At 40.3% G+C, this 22,185-nt stretch overlaps 1 protein-coding gene across 4 annotated transcripts in view; it reads right to left on the bottom strand.

Annotated features, from left to right (window-relative positions):
• ARNT2 (aryl hydrocarbon receptor nuclear translocator 2) overlaps positions 1 to 22,185 on the bottom strand; it is a 97,211-nt gene that overhangs the window by 51,108 nt on the left and 23,918 nt on the right. For 3 of the 4 annotated variants that reach the window (XM_027746167.2, XM_027746166.2, XM_027746169.2), the window contains exons 2-6: positions 21,438 to 21,549; positions 15,713 to 15,760; positions 12,590 to 12,634; positions 9,796 to 10,009; positions 8,160 to 8,373 (exon numbers count right to left, since the gene is read on the bottom strand). In XM_027746167.2, coding sequence (XP_027601968.1) covers positions 8,160 to 8,373; positions 9,796 to 10,009; positions 12,590 to 12,634; positions 15,713 to 15,760; positions 21,438 to 21,549 — 633 coding nt within the window. The remainder of the gene's footprint in view (positions 1 to 8,159; positions 8,374 to 9,795; positions 10,010 to 12,589; positions 12,635 to 15,712; positions 15,761 to 21,437; positions 21,550 to 22,185) is intronic. The other variant, XM_027746170.2, reaches the window with a different exon arrangement.

The raw sequence follows: 22,185 nt of genomic DNA, 5'->3' as shown, positions 1-22,185 counted from the left end.
CTGAAGACTCGAGACACTTAGAAATCACATGCAAAAGTCTCCACGCTATGAAAATACAAAGAAGAATGTCTGATGACATAAGTTCACATTTAAGGCGCTACAACAAAACCGATCAAACCACAGAAAACTGCCAGTGGGCCACGTTCCCACTCCGGTTATGCGCTGCCACATAGGAGGCTTTTCCCTCCCTGCAGCTCCGTGCAGGGTACCAGTGAGGAGCAAGTGAGTCTCAACAGGCTGGTGGAAGGCCAGGGAAGGATCAAAGACTGTGGAATTCCTGCCTCTGCTCTCTCAGTATTATGAAACAGTTGAGCCTCAGGTAAGGACAGAGAGATGACAGCAGCATGGGGTAAAACAATTATTCCCCTTTTGAAGCAAGTGGGTGGAATACTACCACACACATGAGGCACTCCTCCTCCCTGTGCCTCCCCAGGCTGTTGTTACAACTCATCACGTAATAATAAAATATTTTAGTGCATCATATTAACTGCATTGAGACAACACAACATTCAAATGAGGCTAAAGGAAAAGCTCCTGCTCCACAGGGCAGATGTTAAGGCTAATACTGCACCCTCCCAGCATCTGTGGAGCTGCCATCAAAGAACAGAAACACCTGAGATTTACGGAAGGCTGCAAGCAGGGCCAGTGCCAAAACATTCCAAGATGCACACTTGGACTGCTTTGTTGGCGATGTGTTAACCAAAGAAGTTGGTCAAGCATTTGTAAAACACTGGTATTTTTCAAAGGGGGTAAAAAAAAAAAAATCATCAACTTCACATATCTCATCGTGTTTAACTAAACAGAGCAGGTTGAATAAATATTGAACATTAAAAAAGTACCCACCACCCTTGAAACCCAGCAACTGAAAATGATCCAGTCCAACATCTGTGACAACAGACCAAAGTACGTGGCAGTTTCCAAGTGAGAAACTGAAGACTGAAAGAAATAGTGACCGCAAAACCCACTTGCACATGCATGTCCAAACACCTGAAAATTCACCCTAAAAGCATTCCCTAATGCTAATCAGGTGTAATAAGTTTGCCTCAGAGTACAAGGTTAAAACTGCTTCCTTATTTTGGTAAAAGCATGTACTGACCTCTTTAAACCACCATTATAATTATCAAAGTAATTTAAAAAAAAATTCAACTTATTATCACTGGTTTTCCTTCCAGCACTTTCCACCCAAATGGAATGTGTCAGCACCAGGGATACCACTGGGTCACTGTGTTTGTGTAGGAGTTGCTTTTTGAACTTTTTTATACATAGCTGGCTTCTCCCAACATTAGGGATTTTTTTTCCCTCCAGAAACAGTCCTAGAGACCAAAGAAAACAAAATTCTCTTGGAATGTTTGAGAGATTAAATGTACCATACATTTAAAATATGACCATTTGAAAGTACTGATTTTTTGAGAGCAGACTGGGTTTGTCTTATTTCTGTGTTATTGTCTAGTGTGTGACAGGGCAGGAATGGCACTCTTAAGATGCTGTACAGTCACAGATTCCCTGTTTCTACTCCTAAGTACTTACTGCACTAATGCATTTCCTTGCAAACAGAATGGGGACTGAGGAAGCAGAACATTCATTTCCTCCATTCTACATTTAAGAAACCTGTCAGATGAACAGACTAAAGCTGAAAATCCATGAAGTCCTATGCTTGGCACTGCCCAAGTTCAAAGGTCATATGTGGCTGGCACTGTGACTTTCCTGCTATGGGAACAAACAGTCCACAAAAACGTGGGCAGATTTTTTGCTTTGGAACAATAGGACAGCAATGGGCTGGTGTGTGTGGAAAGTCTCACCTCTGAAACATCCTCTTCACTCTCCGCAATGCCAGTGGGACCACATAACTTTACTGAAAAACAGGTATCACATGATGATTTGGTAGCTGTCAACAACAAGCCAAATCTCTTCCAAGATTTCACACTTAAAACATGCCTTGCCAAAACTGGCTTTTTCTACAGTAAAAACAGAATGAAACTTGAAATATTCTGTTCACAATCACTCATATATATTCTATACATGGCAGTATGCTTCAGGAATTGTTCCCTCTTTTTACAGGGCAACTACAGTGTTGAAGCTTCTGTTTTCCAAAATCTCAATTCCCTTCCACTGCAGGTGCAATAATCCTGGCACAGCTGTCTCCAGCCTCCACTCTCCTAAGGAATAAAGTGGGGGCCATGTGGGTACGTGTGTGCGTGGGTAGGTGGAAAATCCCATAAAATATTGAGTCAAGTCTCAGACAGTTCTGCAGAGACATAAAAGAATTCAGAACATCTCATATAATGTCTACGGAAACTTTCTCTCCTCCCCATCCCACCAGCTTTGTTCCATGTTGTTTACTGGATGTCTGCTCATCTTCATCCTACAGGTTGTGGTGCTTCATGGACATTCCGTGAAAAGAGCTGATGAGGAACCATTGTTTTATCCTGGGATATAAAGCACAAGTAGCTATTAATCTCTCTATAAACAAAATATTATACAACTCATTCCCTACCTGCCCAGAAGGCAACTATCATACTGGGTCAGTTATCCTGTGCTAAGATGTTAAAATCGAAAATACTGAGATCTGCTTTTAATTCTCTGTTCTCTTACTTCCTAAGCTGCTGGGCTGGGCACATTTCAGAGACAGATGGTTCTTCAGGGTTCATGTACTTAAAAGAGCTCACAGACAGAAGTAAAAAAAATAATAAAGAAATCAAGTGCTGTCAGTTGAAACCGCCCTTTACACGCAGAGTACCTTTCTGATGCATGAACCTCTGAGAAACGTGCTCTTCAGAACCAAAGGCCAGAGAACAAAGTCCCAAAGGAGCTTTATGACAGCTCCTTGTTTCGTTGACTGTCTCAGCAAGGACATACTTCTCTGAAAAAAGGGTTTGTTTGGTTTTTTTCCATTTTTTTTTCAAGGAGCATTAAGAGCTCTGGGTAGAAAAGCATCAATCTTTGACAAGTATCTTAATGTCTACAAAAGACATGGGGAAGACAGAGCTTCTGACAATATATTATTGGTATAAAATTTTTGGCACAAAAGCCTACAATAGAATAGACTTTTTTACCATTTTTTTTTAATAAATAGACTGATCCAACTTTTAAGTGGATGTGGAGAAGCTAATAATGTGGTTTGCTAATACAGTGCAGAAGTCACCTCATTAATTGTTTTGATAATATATTACTTTTCCATTAGACGTGAGTTTTACTGTTACTGATGATGACATTTAAGGCATGACAGAATTATATTTGCTAGGGCTGAGTTTCTGGTCATGCCTCAAGTCGGTCTTTGAATTTCTTTTGAGAATTTTACATGTGAAGCCAAATAGGAGTCTCATCCAGCTCTTCTATGTATCAGCTGGAGTTCTAAATAATTCATGGAAAGTCAGAGTTCAAATCACATTTGCATTCACTTGGCTGGCTGTCAATATGAGAACCACCCCCTCTCTTCTAAGAAAGATCATGCAGAAATCAGAGTTGGAAAACTGACATGGGAGTATAAGGCAGCTCACAGCATAAAAATCATGTGCTGATTTTCAGGAAGAGTATCTGTTGTAGAGAGAAGTTATCCCTAATCTTCTCTTTCACATGGTTATCTACCATTTGTTGAGCACTTCCCATCTGTTCAGTGCTGTGGAAAGCTTTACTTTGCTTCTCCGCTGGTGAGCTACTGGTCTCTGGCACTGCTCTCTTTCAAGTTGAACACCATTTTTCTCATTTTTACACACAATTTGACTCTACAACATCTGCATTTTGTGGCTGTGTCTACAAACTGCTTGGTAACAGAGCTTTGCAGTTGGACAGAAAACTGCATGTGGTGAAATCATCACTGCAAGACAACACATTATTTGAAGGTTCTGCAAGACAGGTTCCCCAATCCAAATCTCTGCTTGTATAACATGGAGTGATGTTTCCATAACATACACAAACCACAGCAAATTGTCACAAAATGCTCTTTTCTTCTCAAAAGGTATCTATCAGCTCAGTTTTTTCTGTGGTCAGTCACCATTTCCGTCATAAAGTTCTACTTTTTTGCACTTATAACATATGGCAATAAAAGATCATGCCAAGACTAAACTTGGCATACAAGTTCTGTCCAGAAGTAACCTCAATTAATCTTTTTCAGCTAGCAAGTGAAGTGACTTAGTCATCTTTAAATCAGTTGAAAATGAAAGCTGTAAAAATTCTGGTTCTAATAATTTTCTTGCAGTCATGGGTCCACACTTTCAGCACCTCTTAACTGTTCAGCTGAAGCAGTTTGCAAGGACACCTTCTGAACCCAAATGTCCTGAGGAGGCTTTGTGCCACGCATATGCTGCCCCTGCCTTGCCCTAGCATAGAGAGTGAGGCTGAAGGCAGATGTTATAGCTCGATTTCTACATGCTGTCCTACCTGGAGCTCAGAATTGAAGATAACCTCAGAGCCGAAGGTAACAAACTTGGGTGTTTCCCATTTGCACCACTGGAGATGCTGGGTGCAAGAACAGGGATCTCACAGCCTTGACAAGCACATCTCAGACATATCACAGAATCACTTGGGAGTATTTCCAGGCAACCATACAAAGATGTCTATATTCATCACTCTACTCTTTCATTACCTGCTTATGGAGAACTAGATTAGTAGAAATCAGTCTTGCAAAGTGCTCTGGAATGCTGTATTTTAATAGGACAGTCTACTACAGTACTTGTTCAGACATTTTTTTACAAGTAAATGTAGCAGAGGAATTCTTCAAAAATGTTTTTTTCTCTGCACTTCAATCTAAGTTCTGTCTGTTCTCTGCACCATTAGAGATTTGGTGTCTGTTTAGAGGCTCTCACTTGCACCAGGACTGAGCCTGCATCTGAACCCAACATCCACCAAGTTCCATCAGTGCATCCTAAGGGCAAAGAGGTCTTTGCTAACAGATCCTCCTGTGGGATCTGATCTTCATCCATATTTGAAGTCAAGGAAAAATGAATTATCACTTCGCATATCTGCCCATTCTGATTAATCAGGCACATGACTGCATGTAAAGACTTTGGGAGTACTATTTGTTGCTATCATCAAGCCTCAGCTGCCCTCTTTTCTAGAGCATTTCAAACCTTGCACACACTTCACAGTTCAGCTTTCCTGTTGCTACAATGTGTTAGCAATTAACATACAACAAACAAGCAGTCAATTGTTCCATTTCCAGGGAATAAAATCTCCAAGGGCACAAAATGAAATAGAAACTATGCATCCTTCCCCATAATCCTAAGAGTTTAAAAAAGAGCAAGCAATTAACTCCCCAAACACACTATGTGGTTGAGGCCATAGTTAAACAGCCACTTCAATCTGACATAAATTTTTACAGCTCCTGAAGTCCTGTCTTCTCCTTATCCTTAACTATTCACTTCCCGCTTCTCCTTGGTGTTAGCACTCTTCAGAGTTCAAGAACCCCCGTGATAAGGTGGGCCAGAGAGCTGTCTCTACCAAAACCAAGGGTTTTAGCTTAGTTTAGCTTTTAGCTGGGCCCTTGATGTGACTCACTGTAGTACCACATAAATGCCAAGGGAGAGGGTGAGATGAGGTGAGGATTGCATAAGCTGTGTGACTGCCAAAGAAATGCTCATGTGAGCACAGTCCCAGTCTTACTCCTGGGGGCAGAAATGTGAGCAGGAGCCTCCTTTCTCCACAGGCTTGTTCTCTGTTGCTCCCCTTTAGCAGTGGCAGCCTCCCAAGTTCTCAGGGTCTGCAGTGGCTTCTCTGGGTAGCAGGATTGCTAAGAGGTGCTGGGAAAATCCCAGCAATACAGCACTAATGATCAGCACTTGTAACAAGACAAATATAACCAAAGGACACTGCTCCAATCTGCTGCAAGGCAAGTGAAGTTTCTCCTTTGTTAAGATGCTGTCACTGCTTCCCCAGATCAAGGGCTGAAGGAGAAGGTTATAGAGCTGAGAAAATGGACCCTGAGAAGATGAGGAAGAGAGTAAAATTAAAAATAATAACATATTGCTACACTTTCATTTGAAAATCTTTTCCCTAAGCAGATCCTGTCCTCCACAGCCAGAGGTCACTAAAAGATGAGGATTTTCCTGCTGCCTCAAGTGAATTTCACTTTGAGCAGGAAAAACGTCAAACGCAGCTGACTAGCTAGTGGTTTCCATCTCTTTCAAACTCTCCATTGCCCTTTGTTCTGCATGAAACATGACTTTTAAAAGCCCAGGGAAATTTGGGGGCTGCCTAAATGGTTTAATAAACACTGACTTAAAGGAAGTGCATTTGCCTACTTGACTTCTTTTAAAATGTCTCTAAGGCACAGATTTTTTCAGGTCACCGCAATGCTTCAGTTAGTACCTGTTACAAAGCAGCTACTCTCAGTATGATCTGTGTGACAGGAAGAAAAGTGCAACTGGCTGAATGCACTCTAGAATCACCTTTCTCCCAGAAAGGTATCTCAAAGGAGCAAGAGTAAAATGCTGAAGTCCTGCTGCATTGCTGTTTATAAACAAACTGAGGCTGGACTGACAGCCCTTACAGAAAACTGCTTCTCTTACTTAATGGTACCTTATGGAATCAAGGAAATACAAGTTTAATATAATAAATCTAGAGCTTTCTGTTTATCTATATGCTCCACAGACTGACAGAACTACTAGTATAGCTGGTGTACTTCACCAGCCATATCTTTAAAACAAAACTACTCAAAAAGTTAAACAGGCAACCCTGCTTTCCTCACACTGGGAAAATGTTCAGCTGTCCGTGTACACCAGATTTATAGGTCTCCTGTGTCAATCTGACAACTCCAAAAGACTCAGGCAGGGAAAAGATTTAGCTCTATAAATACTATTGATCTCTTTCCACTGGCTAGAGATGAATTTAGTGTAAAAGAAAAGCACATAGCTAAGGCTGGAAAAATACAGAGTTGGGTTTTCAGAAGTGCTCTGCATCTGTCTAGTCCTCCTCTAGTTTGAGCAGGTTAAGTCCCATAACTCAGTACTTCTGGAAGTCAAAACATGACTTCACTGAGGCTTCTTGGAGGAAGATGGTACATACACTAAGATGTATTTCAGGCTACAGAATAAAAACAGAGGTTGTGCTCCTTTGCAAGTCTCATGGTATGAAACTCTGCTGTTTTGCCCTGCACAGGTTTCCCTAACTGTTCACTTGGTTTTGATCCATCGGGATTTTCACCACAGAATTTTGCTTTGAGCTTACAATGTGAATACATGAAAGTTCTGCCAAAACCACATCACATTCAAACCACAGGAAATCATGAATTTGGCACTGTTTTGACATGGAAGCTGTAAACAGTGTGCAGGTTCACTCAGAAGTGGATCACTGTTCTTTGAGTTATGAAACACAACAAAACTTCCAGCAAACCAGGTCAGAATTCTTAGCTACTAAAGCAAAGAGAAAATATGTGACTTTTGCATGGATCAGGATTTTGTTAAATATTATCCCCTAGATTTTTTCCTTTAGCTATAAACATAATATGTGGATAATAAAAAGAGAAGTTGGGTTCCCTCCTTTCCAAGTTTGAGTTAAACCAGGATTTAGCTAATTCTCATAGCTATAACATACACATATCCTATTCAAAATGAGGTAGTTTCCTATTGGCAGCTTTGAGCATGATGTAAAAGCCAGAGTTATAGTGGATATATGAATATGGTTTAGTTTTATGTGCAACATGATAGGTAATCAACTTACAGGTAACTTACTCCACTGCTATAGGAGCAAGCCTCCCATTTAAAATCCATTACATTTTCAGTTGCCAAACGTTGGATTTTTTCCCCAGGATTCCAGATAGCAAACCACAAGAAACTTTTACAAAAATGGAAAAGTCTGAAGTATGATTTTCAATTTCTAATCAAACACTGCCCTAAAGAAATATGTATTTGTAAAGAAGTCACAAGTTCATTGAGGATAGAATGAAAACAACCTAGATTTCCAGACCAAGCCTGAGAACAACCCAGATTCCAAACCAGAAGTCTGAACACAGAGCTATGTGAAGGTGGTTTGATTGAAGTCAAACAAATAGGGAGCAAAATGCAGTCACGCAAAAGAAGACTTATATTACTGCACTACCCGCAAGAAAACAGCTTAATCTTGCTGAATTTCATTTTTACCAGATTTTTAAACCAGGCATTCTGAAGGTCGGGAAAAACTCTGCAGGGATCCGTAACACACAGAACCATACATCAGACGTATCTGACCTGTCATTGAGTTTTCAGATGTACACAGTTGCTCTCGCAGCTTTTCCACGTCGTCTGGGTGAACCTGCTCATACAGAGTGCTGCCAAACCACTCAGACTGAGGCTGGTTCAGCACAGGAGTCACAGAATCTGATACGTAGATCACTCTCCCCGTCTCAGCTGCAACTACAAACAGGAACCCATCTGCAGCCTCCAGGATAAGATGTTTCAGTTCCTTCCAAAGAAAGGATTTGATTAGAATGCCAACATGAAAAGGGAATTAAATAAAACATCTGTCCCTGTCAAAGAACATTGTTTTCTTGTGATCTTATTAGTTGATCAAAACCTAGACTGAAATTTGCACTGTAGTGCTGATGTAAAAACACAACCAAACTTGTAGCAAGGCATAAACTGCCAATCTTAGTAACAAACAACACTTTGTTTTCCTTTATTGCCTTTCATCTGGTGATCATCTGGTGTACTTTAGGAAAACCAAGCAACTAATACTCACTGCATATTGCATGATAGGCATCTAACATTATATACATATTAAAAAAAAAGATATTCCAAAGTAAAAACAGAAGAAATGAACAGCTCTAACTCATATAGCAAATTCATTCCTTAATTAAATGTCCTGAATAATTTAATTGGAAAGAAACCAACAAAACTTTCTAGTTTGGTTTCCCCTGGCCCTTCTCAGGATGGGCTCCATTTGTAAATTAAACAGTCACTGGATAAAAGAAAGAAAGTGTAATGGGAACAAAGAAGGAATCCCCAGCCTCCTCTTCCATTAGGGGGCCTGAGCCACAACACAAGAAGGTTGTATCACTCCTTGCTTTCATTTTCCAGTCTGTGCATATTAAGCCTCAGAGATCCAAAGGGTCTGAAGCAACCCAGTCTTCGTCCTTTTCTTTACATGGTCCCTTGCTCATCATCCTGGGTGATTCTGTCCTGAGACATCCACCAGAGATGCAGCACCCAGAGCCCTGAAACCACCTGGAGGCACAGTCCCTCCAGAAACACACTTCAGGAAAGCCAGAATAACTAAAGAAATGAGCACTGAGAGGTCAGCAGCAGCTGCTGTCTCTCTAATAGAAAGCAGCATTGCCTCTGGTCATAACTTACATGTGTAAGTGCTTAAATCATTTCAGCCCACAAAAATGCACATTACACCCATAGGACTTCAAAAACAATGGAGGTGGTAGGAATTTCAAATGCACTCAGTTAAACACAGTTTTCCTTCAAGCACTGGATGCATCTCCCTTCTTCTATCAAAAATGTAACCATGGAAGTACCTCGGCCAGTACAGATGGGATTCATCTCTGCCCAGTTCAGCTGCTGGGAATTTCACTGTTAAGACTAAACAATGTTTTTAACCTTCCTCTAACCCCCAGAGGGACAGACAGGTCTTTCCAGACTCATTTTTAAATTATTTTAGAGAATCTTTGTTAGGATGGGAAGAACTCAGACCTGGCGGTGAAAATTCCTTTCTGAGAGGCAGCAAGTGCCTTGTTTTTCAGACAGACCTCAACAGTAAGAACGCCAATTTGCTTCTTCAAAGAGGAAGATCTGTCATAGAGTTAAGATCAAGTCCAAACGGTCACAAAAAACTGACTGTATTCACACCAGAGAAGACAGACATTTGTTGAAATTCTACCTGTTCTGTAAGAAATGAAGGTTTGTAAGCTCCATCAGTAGATTTGTTTCCAGTGCCCCTCATTGATTTCATGTGTGAAACAGCCATCCGAAGAATTGTCAGCTTGTCGGGCTTACGAGCCAAGGCGCTACAGGTGGGCACCATATCAGACAGCTCCGTGATGTACTGGGTCATCTTATTTCTCCTGCGCCTCTCGATTTCACTATGATTCTCCCTGAACATTTAAAGAAACACCAAACCAACAGAAAAGAGACATGAGCAGTGTAAGAATTCAAATTGGAGGTAACTAATCACGATACTTTGCACTTCTTTTGCTGATTGAACCCCAGGAGAGCAAAGTCCTTTACAAAGCAAACCACTATTATCCCCCCAGTTTACAGGCAGAAAATCCAGGCCACAGACAGACAAATATGATTTGTTCATAGCTGTGAAAAGAACCCATATTTCTAATTATCGGCTTGTGACCTTAATCTCTTAACCAGCTTAATCTCCTTTGGCTTAAGGACAAAAATGAAGTAGAAAGATACGAGGAACTGACATCAGCCAAACTCCCAAATTTGCTGAGATGCATCTCTCAGCTTCCAGTCCTAGCTCAAGATGTTGGATTTGCTTATAAAAGGTGTCTTTTAGAGGAAACCTCTCACTAATAGCTGGATCAGGTCAGCAGCATCAGTGCTGACTTACAAAAAAAAACCCATTCAATGATACACAGATCTCTAGTCCTGAAATACTCTTTGGAACATCCCACATCCCTGCAGGGAGTAACTACATGACTGCAGGATCAGACTGCAGCACTGGGACTATATATGGTATAACAGTACACACAAAAAAAATCCCAATAAATAAATAAAATGAGCATGAAAGACAGCAAGTAAACATCTGGCTTGTCAGACATAGACTGGAATTTATGCTCAAAAACAATCTAGCACAGCAGGGAAATAACAATGACAGTACTTGATGCTGCCCAGATTGGGCTGAGCTCCAATGTTTTCATCCTTTAGAGGAAACATATGACTGAGGTGGTGAGTCAAATTTGAGAATTCTCAAAATGGACAGCCACCAAAATCTTTCAGAAACAAAGACCTGGGAGTTCAGTTTTCCCCTTCTGGAAATCACCACAGTTTGATCACTATTAAGGAATCACACCAATATATCTGAAATGGTCCAAGTGGACCTAGAATGCTTCAGTGCCTTGCACTTATTCTTCTTATACTGTACCTGTCAGGTGGCAGCTAAATACAAGTACACAACAGGTAGATGATGCTTCAGTTGTCAAAGCAGCATCTTCCACTCATTTCAATGAGCTGAGCATGGCATATTCTTGTGGGATCGCTGGCTGATCCAACAAGACGTGAGAGGTGATCGCTTGGAGAGTCCACCAGCACTGACTGATGTGATAACACAACATTAAAAGAAACTGGAACGTTCTTTAGAGCTGACTGCTATGAAGACTGATCATGAAAGCAGAAGATAGGCTTGGCACACTTTTTGGCTTCTTTGAAGAATGAAGCCTTTTCTTAAAATGCAGGAAATAATCTGAGTTGCTGTATGCTGCTTTCTGAAACAGAGGAATGCATGGGCTTGGCCTGCTTTACAATGCATATCCTGCCCCTGCATACAGGTGTTACATGCATGAGGCACTGTCTCCAGAAATACCCCTTGTTGGAGCTACATGCAGAGTTATCACTCCTATTGATGCCTGTGCTTACTGTCTGATACTCAGCAGGAAACCCAGTTGTAGGTGCCTGCAATGACAGCCCCTGGCTGCTCAGTAAATCACAGCCAAGCCTGCCTACTATCTATTACACTGTAATTGTGAACCTTTCATTTCACCTGGCTGATAAATAGCCTTTGTGTGGGTCTGCACAGATGTGGAAGTTGGATCATGTACACACACATGAGCAGAGAAGCTTGTGTGACAGTGCACACGTACATACAGCACACCTGTGTACATGTCAGCTTATACATGCAGGTAAATGTGGACAAGGGGAAGAAAAAAAGCATTTTACATGATGAAAGCTTGCTCTAAGTTCAGCATTTTCACAGAAGCGATGATCAAGAAAGAGAGACAAAGAACAGACATATTCAACATACATTTTACATTTATAAATACATATGACATTGTCTTGCCACTAAAGTATTTTAATACTCCTGAACTATAAAAACAACCATTATGCAGAGTAAACAGAGACTGCAAAACTTCACGAGAAGAAAAGAATATCCCAACAGTCCATTTCATTTATGATCATAAAAGCTAAAAGTAATAGCATGTTAATCTACTGGCCGTGAAAATGTTCAAGCAAACAAAAACCCTGACACTTTCCTGAAACTTGTTAAAATTTAAATCCTTAAAAGAAAAAGAGGAGATGTGGTCCTCTTCTGAAAGTGTGTGTCCTAGGAACCCTGGCATTCATAAACATGTATACAGAATGATGTCCTAATTCTGTCATTTCTACCCTTGTTTTTATATGGAAATTCTGGAAGGACGTTAAATTCTGGGATACCGGGGAGCTGATTCAAAACCACTTAGGGTTTGTATTTCTGATTTCAAGCACTTTAGCATCCGCCATCCATTCTGACTTTTGATCAGTCAGAATGGCATCATATAAAGCAAAAATGGGGGCAAACGGTATTTGACTTCCCTTTTTCCTACCTGTGTCAGTAGGCCTTTGATCATCGTCCCATCTAAAACAAAATAACCAGCTCTCTAAGCTAAGGCACACGTACTGACATTTTTGGACACGAACATCCCCCTCTTTTCTCTCAGCAGAAAAGCTCTACAGGACACGCCTACCTTGCAAACTTTTCCTTATCACCAGAGATTTGATCACCATCATACCTAGAAACAAGAGATAGTACGTCAGTCAACAAGGGTCACACGTTGCATTATAGTCAACACACAGTAGAAAGCAAAGAGGTGCACAACTGCAAACTATTACAAATAACAGCAAGAAAAGCAAGGGAATGAGAATGACACAGCAAAGAAAACACAGAGCCTGATGATACTTCTAAGCCATGCCGACTAAAAAGCTTCACTTGTATATTTAAAAAAGTAGAAGACATGTTTCAGTGGATTTATGCAAACACTTTGACATACACTGATTGCTTGGGAAACTCGACAACCAGCACCATTACAGAAAACACCAGTGAGCTTTTATCGACAGCAGCCCATGAAATATTCACTGCTGCGTTGGAAGTGAACGAGCTGTCTCTGTTCCAGCTTGCAACCACAGCTCACTCCATTCAGCAGAGGGCACTGATGGTCTACAGATAACATGGGAGGGCAGAGACTCGGCTGAAGTGCAATGTGTTATGTAAGGACGCCTTCAGAAAAAAGTTTTGGAGGTACAGACACTGCACTGGCTGTTGTGGAGACCAGCAAAAGTCAAGCAGGCAGGTGAAACTGCTCGGTAAATAGAAGTGAAATTTTAAACTGGCTTAAATCCCTAGAAGTAAACAGGTACTTTGTTCCTACACAAATCAACAGAAGTTGGATGCCCAGCCAGGTATGTGCAGTGTATTGGCAGCACTTTTATGAAGGAAATCCAAACCAATGGGACTTTTGTCCTGTGAGACCAAAGCTTCACTGTTTCTGAACCATTGTCCCAAAGACAGGCAGTAGTGTGACATTTCAGCAAAAAATTACATGCTGCTCCTCTTTCCCTTTCCTAAAAAACATTCCAATAATTTGAAATTAGATTTTGCTAGCACAGTTACAAAAAGACACATCTGTTTGAAAAAGCTCTTACTTTTGGAGAAACCAAATTGCTTGTTCCAAAACAGAAAATGTAGGTTTTGGAAAATACAAAAATAAGGTAATGTCTTTTCTAAAAGTAAGGGTATTACTGCTCAAGAATATTTAAGTGAGATTTTTTATTAGAATTACACCTTTCCAAAATAATGTAATTTATTACAACAGACAGCATATGAAGGTCTCATGTATTAGCTAACAAAATAATACAAAATAAGCATGTTTTTCTCTTCTAAAAAACTAATAATGAACTTTTTCTTTTTTCTTGAATTAAAACTAAGTTCCTAATGAAGTTTCATATTTTCCTTCCTCATTAAGACTCAAACACTGAAGACAAAGCTTAAGCAAGACTTGAGCTGTCTTTTTGTTGTGTTTAACACCAGCACCCTCAAAACATTCAAGTGAAAATGCCACTTTATTCCCCTCTGTGCCCAGAGAACAGACCGAGACTAAAAATTTCAAACAAAAAGACAGATTCCATGAGGAATGGCCACATGCCACCATGTGGGAAGCACATGCAGACGGCTCCTGTGAGGATGAGATGCCATGCAGAGATACCTGAGCTGACCTGGCAGTCCCTGAGAAGCAAAGTGTGTTAACTCACGTGGAGTACTGTACTACACCACTACTCCTGTGCTCCCACAAGCCTGGGGCTTTTCTACTCATCCTTCTCTGCCTGACTGGGCTGAAGATGTTATTGCCTCCAACTACTGCTTTTTTATTTCCAGTCTCCCAGCTGACCTTTCTGCACACATGCTCCTTCAGGCACTTCAGTCAAAGCCAGCTGGGTTAGCTTAAACATTTAAACAGCAGTTCTTTGCTAACCAAATAGTTTTGACTGAGATAAACTAGGAATCAGTCATGTGAGCACCCTGGAGAAGGGAAAAGTCATAAAGAGAGAGAGAGCACAGCTAGAAGAGGATGTCTGAACATAGCTGTGGGTTGTCTCTGCACTGTTTTTCTGTACTCTCTAAAAAGAGATAATCTGAGGTCTGTACAGCTTTTCAGATTTGAATACCAGATTTTGATCTGACATCTAAAATCAACTGAGTCTAAGCACATCACAGCATACCTCTCCAATAAAACTAATGGAACTATTGGCTCAACCCACCAGCAAACTTTGAAAAGCTGAAGCCAGAATGGAGAAAGACCAACACATGTGCACCAGTGTGCCTAGAAACCCTGATGCTTATGCAGGCATGAATCAGGTCCTATTCATCAAAAATCTTGTTCCCTTAACATGTATCTTCTAGCAAATATTAGGAGTAAGCCCTCAGATCACCAGTTTTAACAGCAAGGACTGGAGTAGCCTTTCTGTAGATGACATCAGCTCAACAGGGGTGCTGCTGGTCTTGTCCAGTAAATTCTGATAGAGTGTTACAGCATATCTTCAGCACACTTATCTTTCAGACTGACTAGGAAGATCTGTTAAACCCTACGGTGACAGCTGTGTTTCAACATGGCTGCTGCTAGAGAGCTGCAATTACAATTTGGATAATCAGCAGTTACCTACAAGCCTCAAAGTGTCTACACCCCTTACTGCAGCTGCTTGGTTTCTGATGAAAAAACGCAAACAGTGTGACCAGAAATGAAAAGGAAAAGTGAGAAAATGACAATGATGCTTTACTGTTTATTTCTAGCTTAGAATATTCCACGTTAATTAACATTTATTTTGTCAATTTTTACTATTCAGTTACGCCTAATGGTACATTATGTAAAGCTCACTAATCTTAAAAAAACTCAATCCACCTCTAGGATCTGTCAAATTGTCTTAACAAGCAGTTAACATCTGAAATAAATTAGAAATAAAATTCCATTTTCAGTGGCAGAAAGACAACTTCAGCAATATCAAATAACCAAAGTACATCTACAGCATTTGAAATAATAAGCTAAAAATCACAATTTTTTTCATTTGACATAGCTGCAGAGTGAAATTATGACACACACACTGTCAGCTTTATAAACCAATAACTACATTAGGCAGATTTCTATCGAGATGCCTAATTTGCAGAGGAAGCTGATAAAAACAGTAACTAGAATTTGGGTCAAGTTGCTGGCAAGTTCTTCAGCTATATTCATATTGACTTTAAAACATCAGTAGTGAGACAGCTGTCTTTCTTCACTGAGAGAAGTCAGTGATTTGGCTGACTCTTCGTAAATGCTCACCTTGAAAATTTGCTGGGCCCCTCCCCATCTTCATCATCGAAGTCCATTCTGTGAAAGCAAGATTTCCAAATCAGTAATCAAGACACAGGCAATGGGGCCATGAACATTCAAGCCAGTGGTTCTCAAACTTGTTTGGTTTGTGTTTTGACTAGAGATGTTAACGACTGCAGATTCCAGTCTTGCTCATATTCTCCAGACCTAGAAGCAGCTCATTAGCTGACTTATGTCCCAGACCTCCTTCTTAAGTCAGCAGAAGAGATGAGCTCTTCCTTGGGCCAAATCCCAGCCCTCCAGTTTGGCTTCTCCAAGGAGCCACAAAATGCAGGAACCTCTTTCTTCACTTCTCACACAGAATGACTGGGAAGATTAACTTCCTAAAGTAGACATCTAAATTAGTTTCCTATGTTAGGCAGTGTGATTGTCTCCTTCCCACTGATATTAAGCCACTACAAAGCTAAGCAATAGAATAATTTCCAAAGCATTTTATACATTTTTATACTTTAAAAGGAGATGGACAAATATATATATCCCAATCACAAGGCGGTGACTCTGCCACTAATTTAGAGTAAGAACCAAGCCAATATAAAATTACCACATACAATTATTGTATTAGTGTATTTATTTTAATAAGATAATACATTAGTATGATATACAGATCTTGATTAGTCACTTTAATTTGTGTAGATAGAAAATCATAGATCTGTTTTGCAAACAACTTTGTCAGATTTCTTTGACACCCTAGGCTTTCTAACATTTCATTGTAATAAAACTTCATACAATTACAGATTACATATGTAACACTCTTCATATTAACAACACATGTAAGTCCTATTAAAGGCAAAATCCCTGCAAAGTGACAATGACATTTATCTCAGTATTAAAAGAATTCCTACCAATTACAAGTTGAGATTTCTATGTTTAGGGTGTGGTAACAATGATGTAAAAACACTCTCTAGAACTACATCAGCATACAGAAGTGCCAGTTAAGCAGTATTGCCTCACTTCCTAACTCTGATAACCAAGACAGACTGGCCCATAAAAGATGTGTCCAAGTCACAGCAACCTCCATACAACTGGGACAAGGGCAGCAAATCAGCACAGGAATTGGACACAATATTAGGAAAGTCACAATAATATTTTCCAGATGGTTATAGTGATTATTCATTTCTGAAGGAAGCAGAGGGAAAACCATTTTCCCCAAAGAGTCGTAAGAAAAGCTGTGTATATAACTTGCTTAACTTTGATGCAATCATCATTTTCATTATAAATTACATCTTTGCTCACTTAATTACCACCAAATCCAGTCCCGAAGTCTGTGACCTTTCAGCTGCCTTGTGCAGAACACCACCGACCTCCAGTGGCCAGTGCCCTCACCCATGTCATGGGGCTGCAGCTAAGCCAGGACCCAGCTGCTGCTGTCACCCCAAATGTGGCCTTCAGTGCTGACACCAGCAGCCTGAATTCCCCTTTTACCACAGACAATACTCCCAGCAATTTAACATTTACATATTATTGCCTAGCCAAAGGTCTCCTCTTACCTACCTGCTTCTTCCCCACATATAATAATGTGCCTGCAGGTGACATTCCAGAACAAACTTCTGAGTTATTCTAATTGTAGTGTTTCTACCCACACTGAAAATGTGAAAGTCAAAGTTACAGGAGAACTGCTGGTCCATAAGTGGAGGGCACATCAGACCAGCACTGGGCTGGCACCACCCAAAATCTCTCACAAAAGCATCACATCTGGCAGGTCCTTCACTGAAACACAACTGAGAGAAACCTCCAGTGTCAAACCAGGAGGGAAAGGGCTGCAGAAGAAATATACACCTATGAGGAAAAGCCTTTCTTCAGGGATTTTATGAGACACTGCTTTAATATGGGACAGATGACTTTTGTAACTCTTTTCCTTCCTCTCCAGTACACTGAGATCTCATGCTTTGGTAGATATGATTCTATGATTTTCTTAGCTTCCAGCCAAATACTCCAGCTGAGTGGATTTTCCCCCAAAATCAAAAATTAGCTCTACTGCATTTAGTCTAGTTTATGATTTCTGGAATACAATGCAGAGAATTACAGAGAAGCTGATGACAGTTAAAGGCTTGATCCTGCTGCCCACGCTGTGTCCCCACCTCTGAAGGAGTAAGGGGGACTAACACACCTACTTATCAAGATGGTTGGATATCAGCTTCTCACCTTACATGGGTTAATACCATAGGTAACAACTCCCACATCGACAGTGGGCTCATTATGGCATAACCTGAGTGCTTAGGGTGCACTATCAGTCTGTACCCTAAATCTTTAAATAATGCCTTTGTTCTGTTAAACTACCCAAACCCCTTGACTTTATCCCAAACGCAATATTATAAAAAAATCCAGGTATTGAACATAAAGTTCATTAAAATTATCAATACTTGTAAAAATGCAACAGCAAAATGTATCTTTGTCCCATCTTTGTTAATAAACACATTTCCTAATTTCACATTTCCCTGTGCAAAATGAAAAAACCCTTTTGAAACATTAAAAAAAAAAATCTCAGGTATAAAGTCATTGATTCCAATGTCCTGCTTGATCCACCGTGTCTGCTTTACAGTGAGGCAGAGGGGAAGACAGTGAATCAGTTGTAACCTTTAGCAGAACACAGCAGAACACGTAAAAATAATATTCCATCAACCTCCTCATACCCTGACAGATAAGATCTTCTGTTTAGATAGAATATACCGCACATTAGCAAAACAGTAGAAGCAGCCTCCCAGAAGACAAATGACATCATTTCAGAAGATTCAGAAAGACTATCTTTTATCTTCATTTAAAATTCCCATTAAAAAGAGGCTTTAAAAAGAGCTGCACTATGCTCTCTTGTTTTGAAGAGACAGCATAAATCTTGTTTTCCTCTTTCATACTGTTCACATCAATCGCGAAAAGGTCTGATGTATGAGGTACTTATTAAAATGTATTTTCCTTAAAAGATGTGTGGGTACCATAAATACAGTGATAAAAATATTGTTAAAAATTTAATTATTCTCAATTATTTTCATACAAAACCCCCCTAAAACTCTACAACAAGGTAGACCTGCACAGGTTAAAAAATTGAGATGGGAGAGAATTTCAAGACTACAACAAAATTACTATGTAAAATTCCCAGGAAATGTCAAAAAATGCTTGCCATGATTATACAGTGTAGGAAGGGGACAGGCAGGAATGGTCAGGAGCAGACGCAGCTGAGAGGCAGATGGGGATCTGTACTACAGCCTTTTGTTCAGTAAAATATTGTGGGGGTACAATGGTGGGATGAGGTCTCTTCCTCCCCAGATCTTAATAGTTCTGGGTCAAAGAAAAGACCAGAACAAAACCAATGCAACTGAAACCAAATAATCAGAAAAACCCCAAACCCTCCCTGCCCAAGTACAGACAAGCCAGGAAGGTGAAAGAGCCCCTTATTCTCTAACACAGCAAAGCCTAAATTAAAAACACATTAAATAAAGAACTGAGGGTGCATTAGTCTAAGGTAGTCATTGACCACTGCAATGCATTATCTTATGCTGTCACTCTTTTCCATAAAGCAGTTGGTGTAATTTATAGAAAGGAAAAATATTTTTCCAAGCTGTCAATGAAGCCAAATGCCTACACAGCAGAGAAACCTTCTGGGTAGCCAATGAGTTTAAACTAATCTACATTCAAGTCCATACAGCAATTATTCTGCCAGCTTGCCTCAGCAATTATGAGAAAAGAAACAATTTTCAGAGATAACCCAAACTGGGAAAGCTGGCTGTGTACACCAGCTCCATTCCTTTATGTCTGACACAAAGCATTCATTTCTAAAATGCCCAAGGATTTAGGTGTACAAAGATGTATCGCCAGGACAGTAATGAAAGGACCAAGTGTTAGTTGCAACTTTGTTCAAAGACAGGCTTGGAGGAATCAGACACAGCAGGCATTCTTTCCCTCAAGGTCTGAATACACACATACTGAGCATAAAAAAAAAAAAAAATATGCACCCTCAGCTCAGGGTTGGAGAAGGGCTATTAGTTCAGAGCTGTGGTGCACAAATGAAATACCACCATCTGGGTATAAAAGCAAATCTATACTGACTCACTGAATTTTCATGTTAAATACATTTAAAATAATTTGATTTTATGTTCCTCTCACCCTCCCCTCACTCCACCTTCTTGCAAATAGATGACAATACTTAAAACACAACAGTTAAAGCATTTTAATTAATATCAAGTCAGTACTTAATATAATCAGAATATTTCACAGTCAGCAGCACCAACCCTTGGCAACAGTAAATTGCAAACTGGTACTCACAGTTGACATGGTTTATGATCAAAAACGAGATCAAATATCCTGCAACTCAAAAGCACAAAAGCTTATCTATGTTAGGTAGCAATGAAAATATGTTAATGCTTTGTTTTCTCTTTTGAGTGCAAGTTTAAAAAGGTTTTTTCATTCAGCAGCTTGAAAATAAAAATGTGATGCCTGTCAAAAGACAGATTTCAGAAGTCTCTCAGACCAGTTTCATACAGCTAGCTCAGCAAAGGAAGGACACTCAGTGTGAGCAGATCTCCAGATTGTTCTGTTCAAAGGAATCTGCCTCGGAACAACAGCCGGAGTGTTCATGTCACACCAACTTAACTCCCCTTTGGAGGCACAGACCACCTTCTCCCTTGTTAATTCACTCCAAGATTGAGAGTCCAGCACTGTTACTTGAGCAGACACCTAAAACTGGCAATGTACCTTGGCAAACAATCCCTAGAGCAGCCTCACAAGGAATAATGTCTTTTCCTTAGGTGCCCCTCATTGAAGGTTTTACTCCCACTATCAACCCTGTTAAGCCCTACCATTGTCTTATTCAGGACCAAATCAATCTCTTTTGAAGGCAGTCTCAGATCAGGTATCTCTGAGAACGCATCACCTAAAGACCATTATTATATGTGATCAACCACTGATAAAAACAGGGGTTTACTGTAATACTAGAGAAGAATTTTCTACTCTTCTGAAGCTCTTGCTACACTTTTCTTCTAACACAGAGGATTACTGTGAGTTGCCACAGAGCAGTCTGATGTGGAAAAACCATCCCTGTACCACATCAACCTCTGAAGTTCCCTGGTTTCTCCTTCTTCTTTAGCAGAGCCCCCACACTTGTGTAAGGGCTGAATTTGCTTCAGGCCCTTCTCCCAGCAGCAGACTGCTGCACTTCCAGAGAGACCCAGAATATCATAATCCACGATTTGTGAAGGAGGACTGTTCATGGTATTTCTGTACCTGGAACTATAAAGAAAACATCTTTAAACAGGCCTCCATTTAAGAGACTCCAAGTGCAACCCTCAGGTGAAGTTGGATAAGTCTGCATGTGCAAACTTGCTGCTTTTATTCACATGATAAATCATTTTGGGATTAAGCAGATGTAGGCAATATGCATTCATTACATTTACGACAGTCACAGGATCCAAGCTCCATTTCTGGATGCTTTGCCAAACATGGAAGTCTTTTGAAACAAGCAAAACAAGAAGCCACACAGCAGCACGTTTGATCTTGCAGAAGGAGTAGATATATTGAAGAGAAAAACAACACGTCAGTGACTAATGTCATAATGTAATTTAGATACATAAAACATTACATACTAAATGTACACATACATACAGGTACATTTTGAGTTTTACAATACCAGTAATTTCCAGTTCCAGACCTCAAAAAAAAAAAAAAAAAAAAAAAAGAAATGGCTTACCCAGAGCGACGCTTTCCCCCTCTGGAAGGCATGGATCCTGCCATCCTCACTTGTCCACTTGCCATTGGAGCCACTGGCAAGGCCACCGAGCCAGGAATATCTGATGCCATTTCTGTAAAGCAGAGGTAGGGAAAGAGGTGGGGGAAATCCTTTAATCCATTACCTTCAAGGAGAAACCCATGGTGACAACATTAGACAAAGGCCCTTTCCAAAATAAACAGAGGAAGTTTTTCATTTTATTTCTAAAGGAAAAATAAAGCTCTCCTACCAAAACCCAGCAGATTTACAGCTCCCTTACAAGAAGCCCAGTTGTGTCAATAGCCATTACCAGTGCCTGGGAGACAATCACAGGTAGGTACCTCTGTATTTCAAGTGACCTAATGGTTCTCATTTTATGTCTCCAAGGGGCTGTCAGATAAAGGCCAACAACCTTTCTGCAACAGTTAAAGTGCCCTGTACAGAAGTGCAGAGCTGAATTCCCAAGACAAATGAAACTGTGGATTGTGGTACCAGGGTCTCAAGAAAAATAAAAAAAAATCCACCTTCTCAGTTTGCCAGAGAGGTCAAGAGTTTAGAGATGAATTATCAGATGACACTGATTTTTATTATTTATGCTCTGAAGGCATTAGAGGACCAGACTGAACTTAGCAGAGCTTGAAGGTTTCCTGCACTTCTGTGTGGTGTCCTGCAGAGCAGAACCGAGCCCAAAATCCAGGCTGATATTCATCCCTCTGCCAGTGCTCAAGGT

The sequence above is a fragment of the Pipra filicauda genome, unplaced genomic scaffold (genome assembly GCF_003945595.2).
Source record: "Pipra filicauda isolate LSUMZ 115617 unplaced genomic scaffold, ASM394559v2 scaffold238_size1193820_pilon, whole genome shotgun sequence".
NCBI lineage: Eukaryota > Metazoa > Chordata > Aves > Passeriformes > Pipridae > Pipra > Pipra filicauda.
Note: the sequence above shows the minus strand (reverse complement) of the source record. Positions and strands in the feature narration are given on the sequence as shown.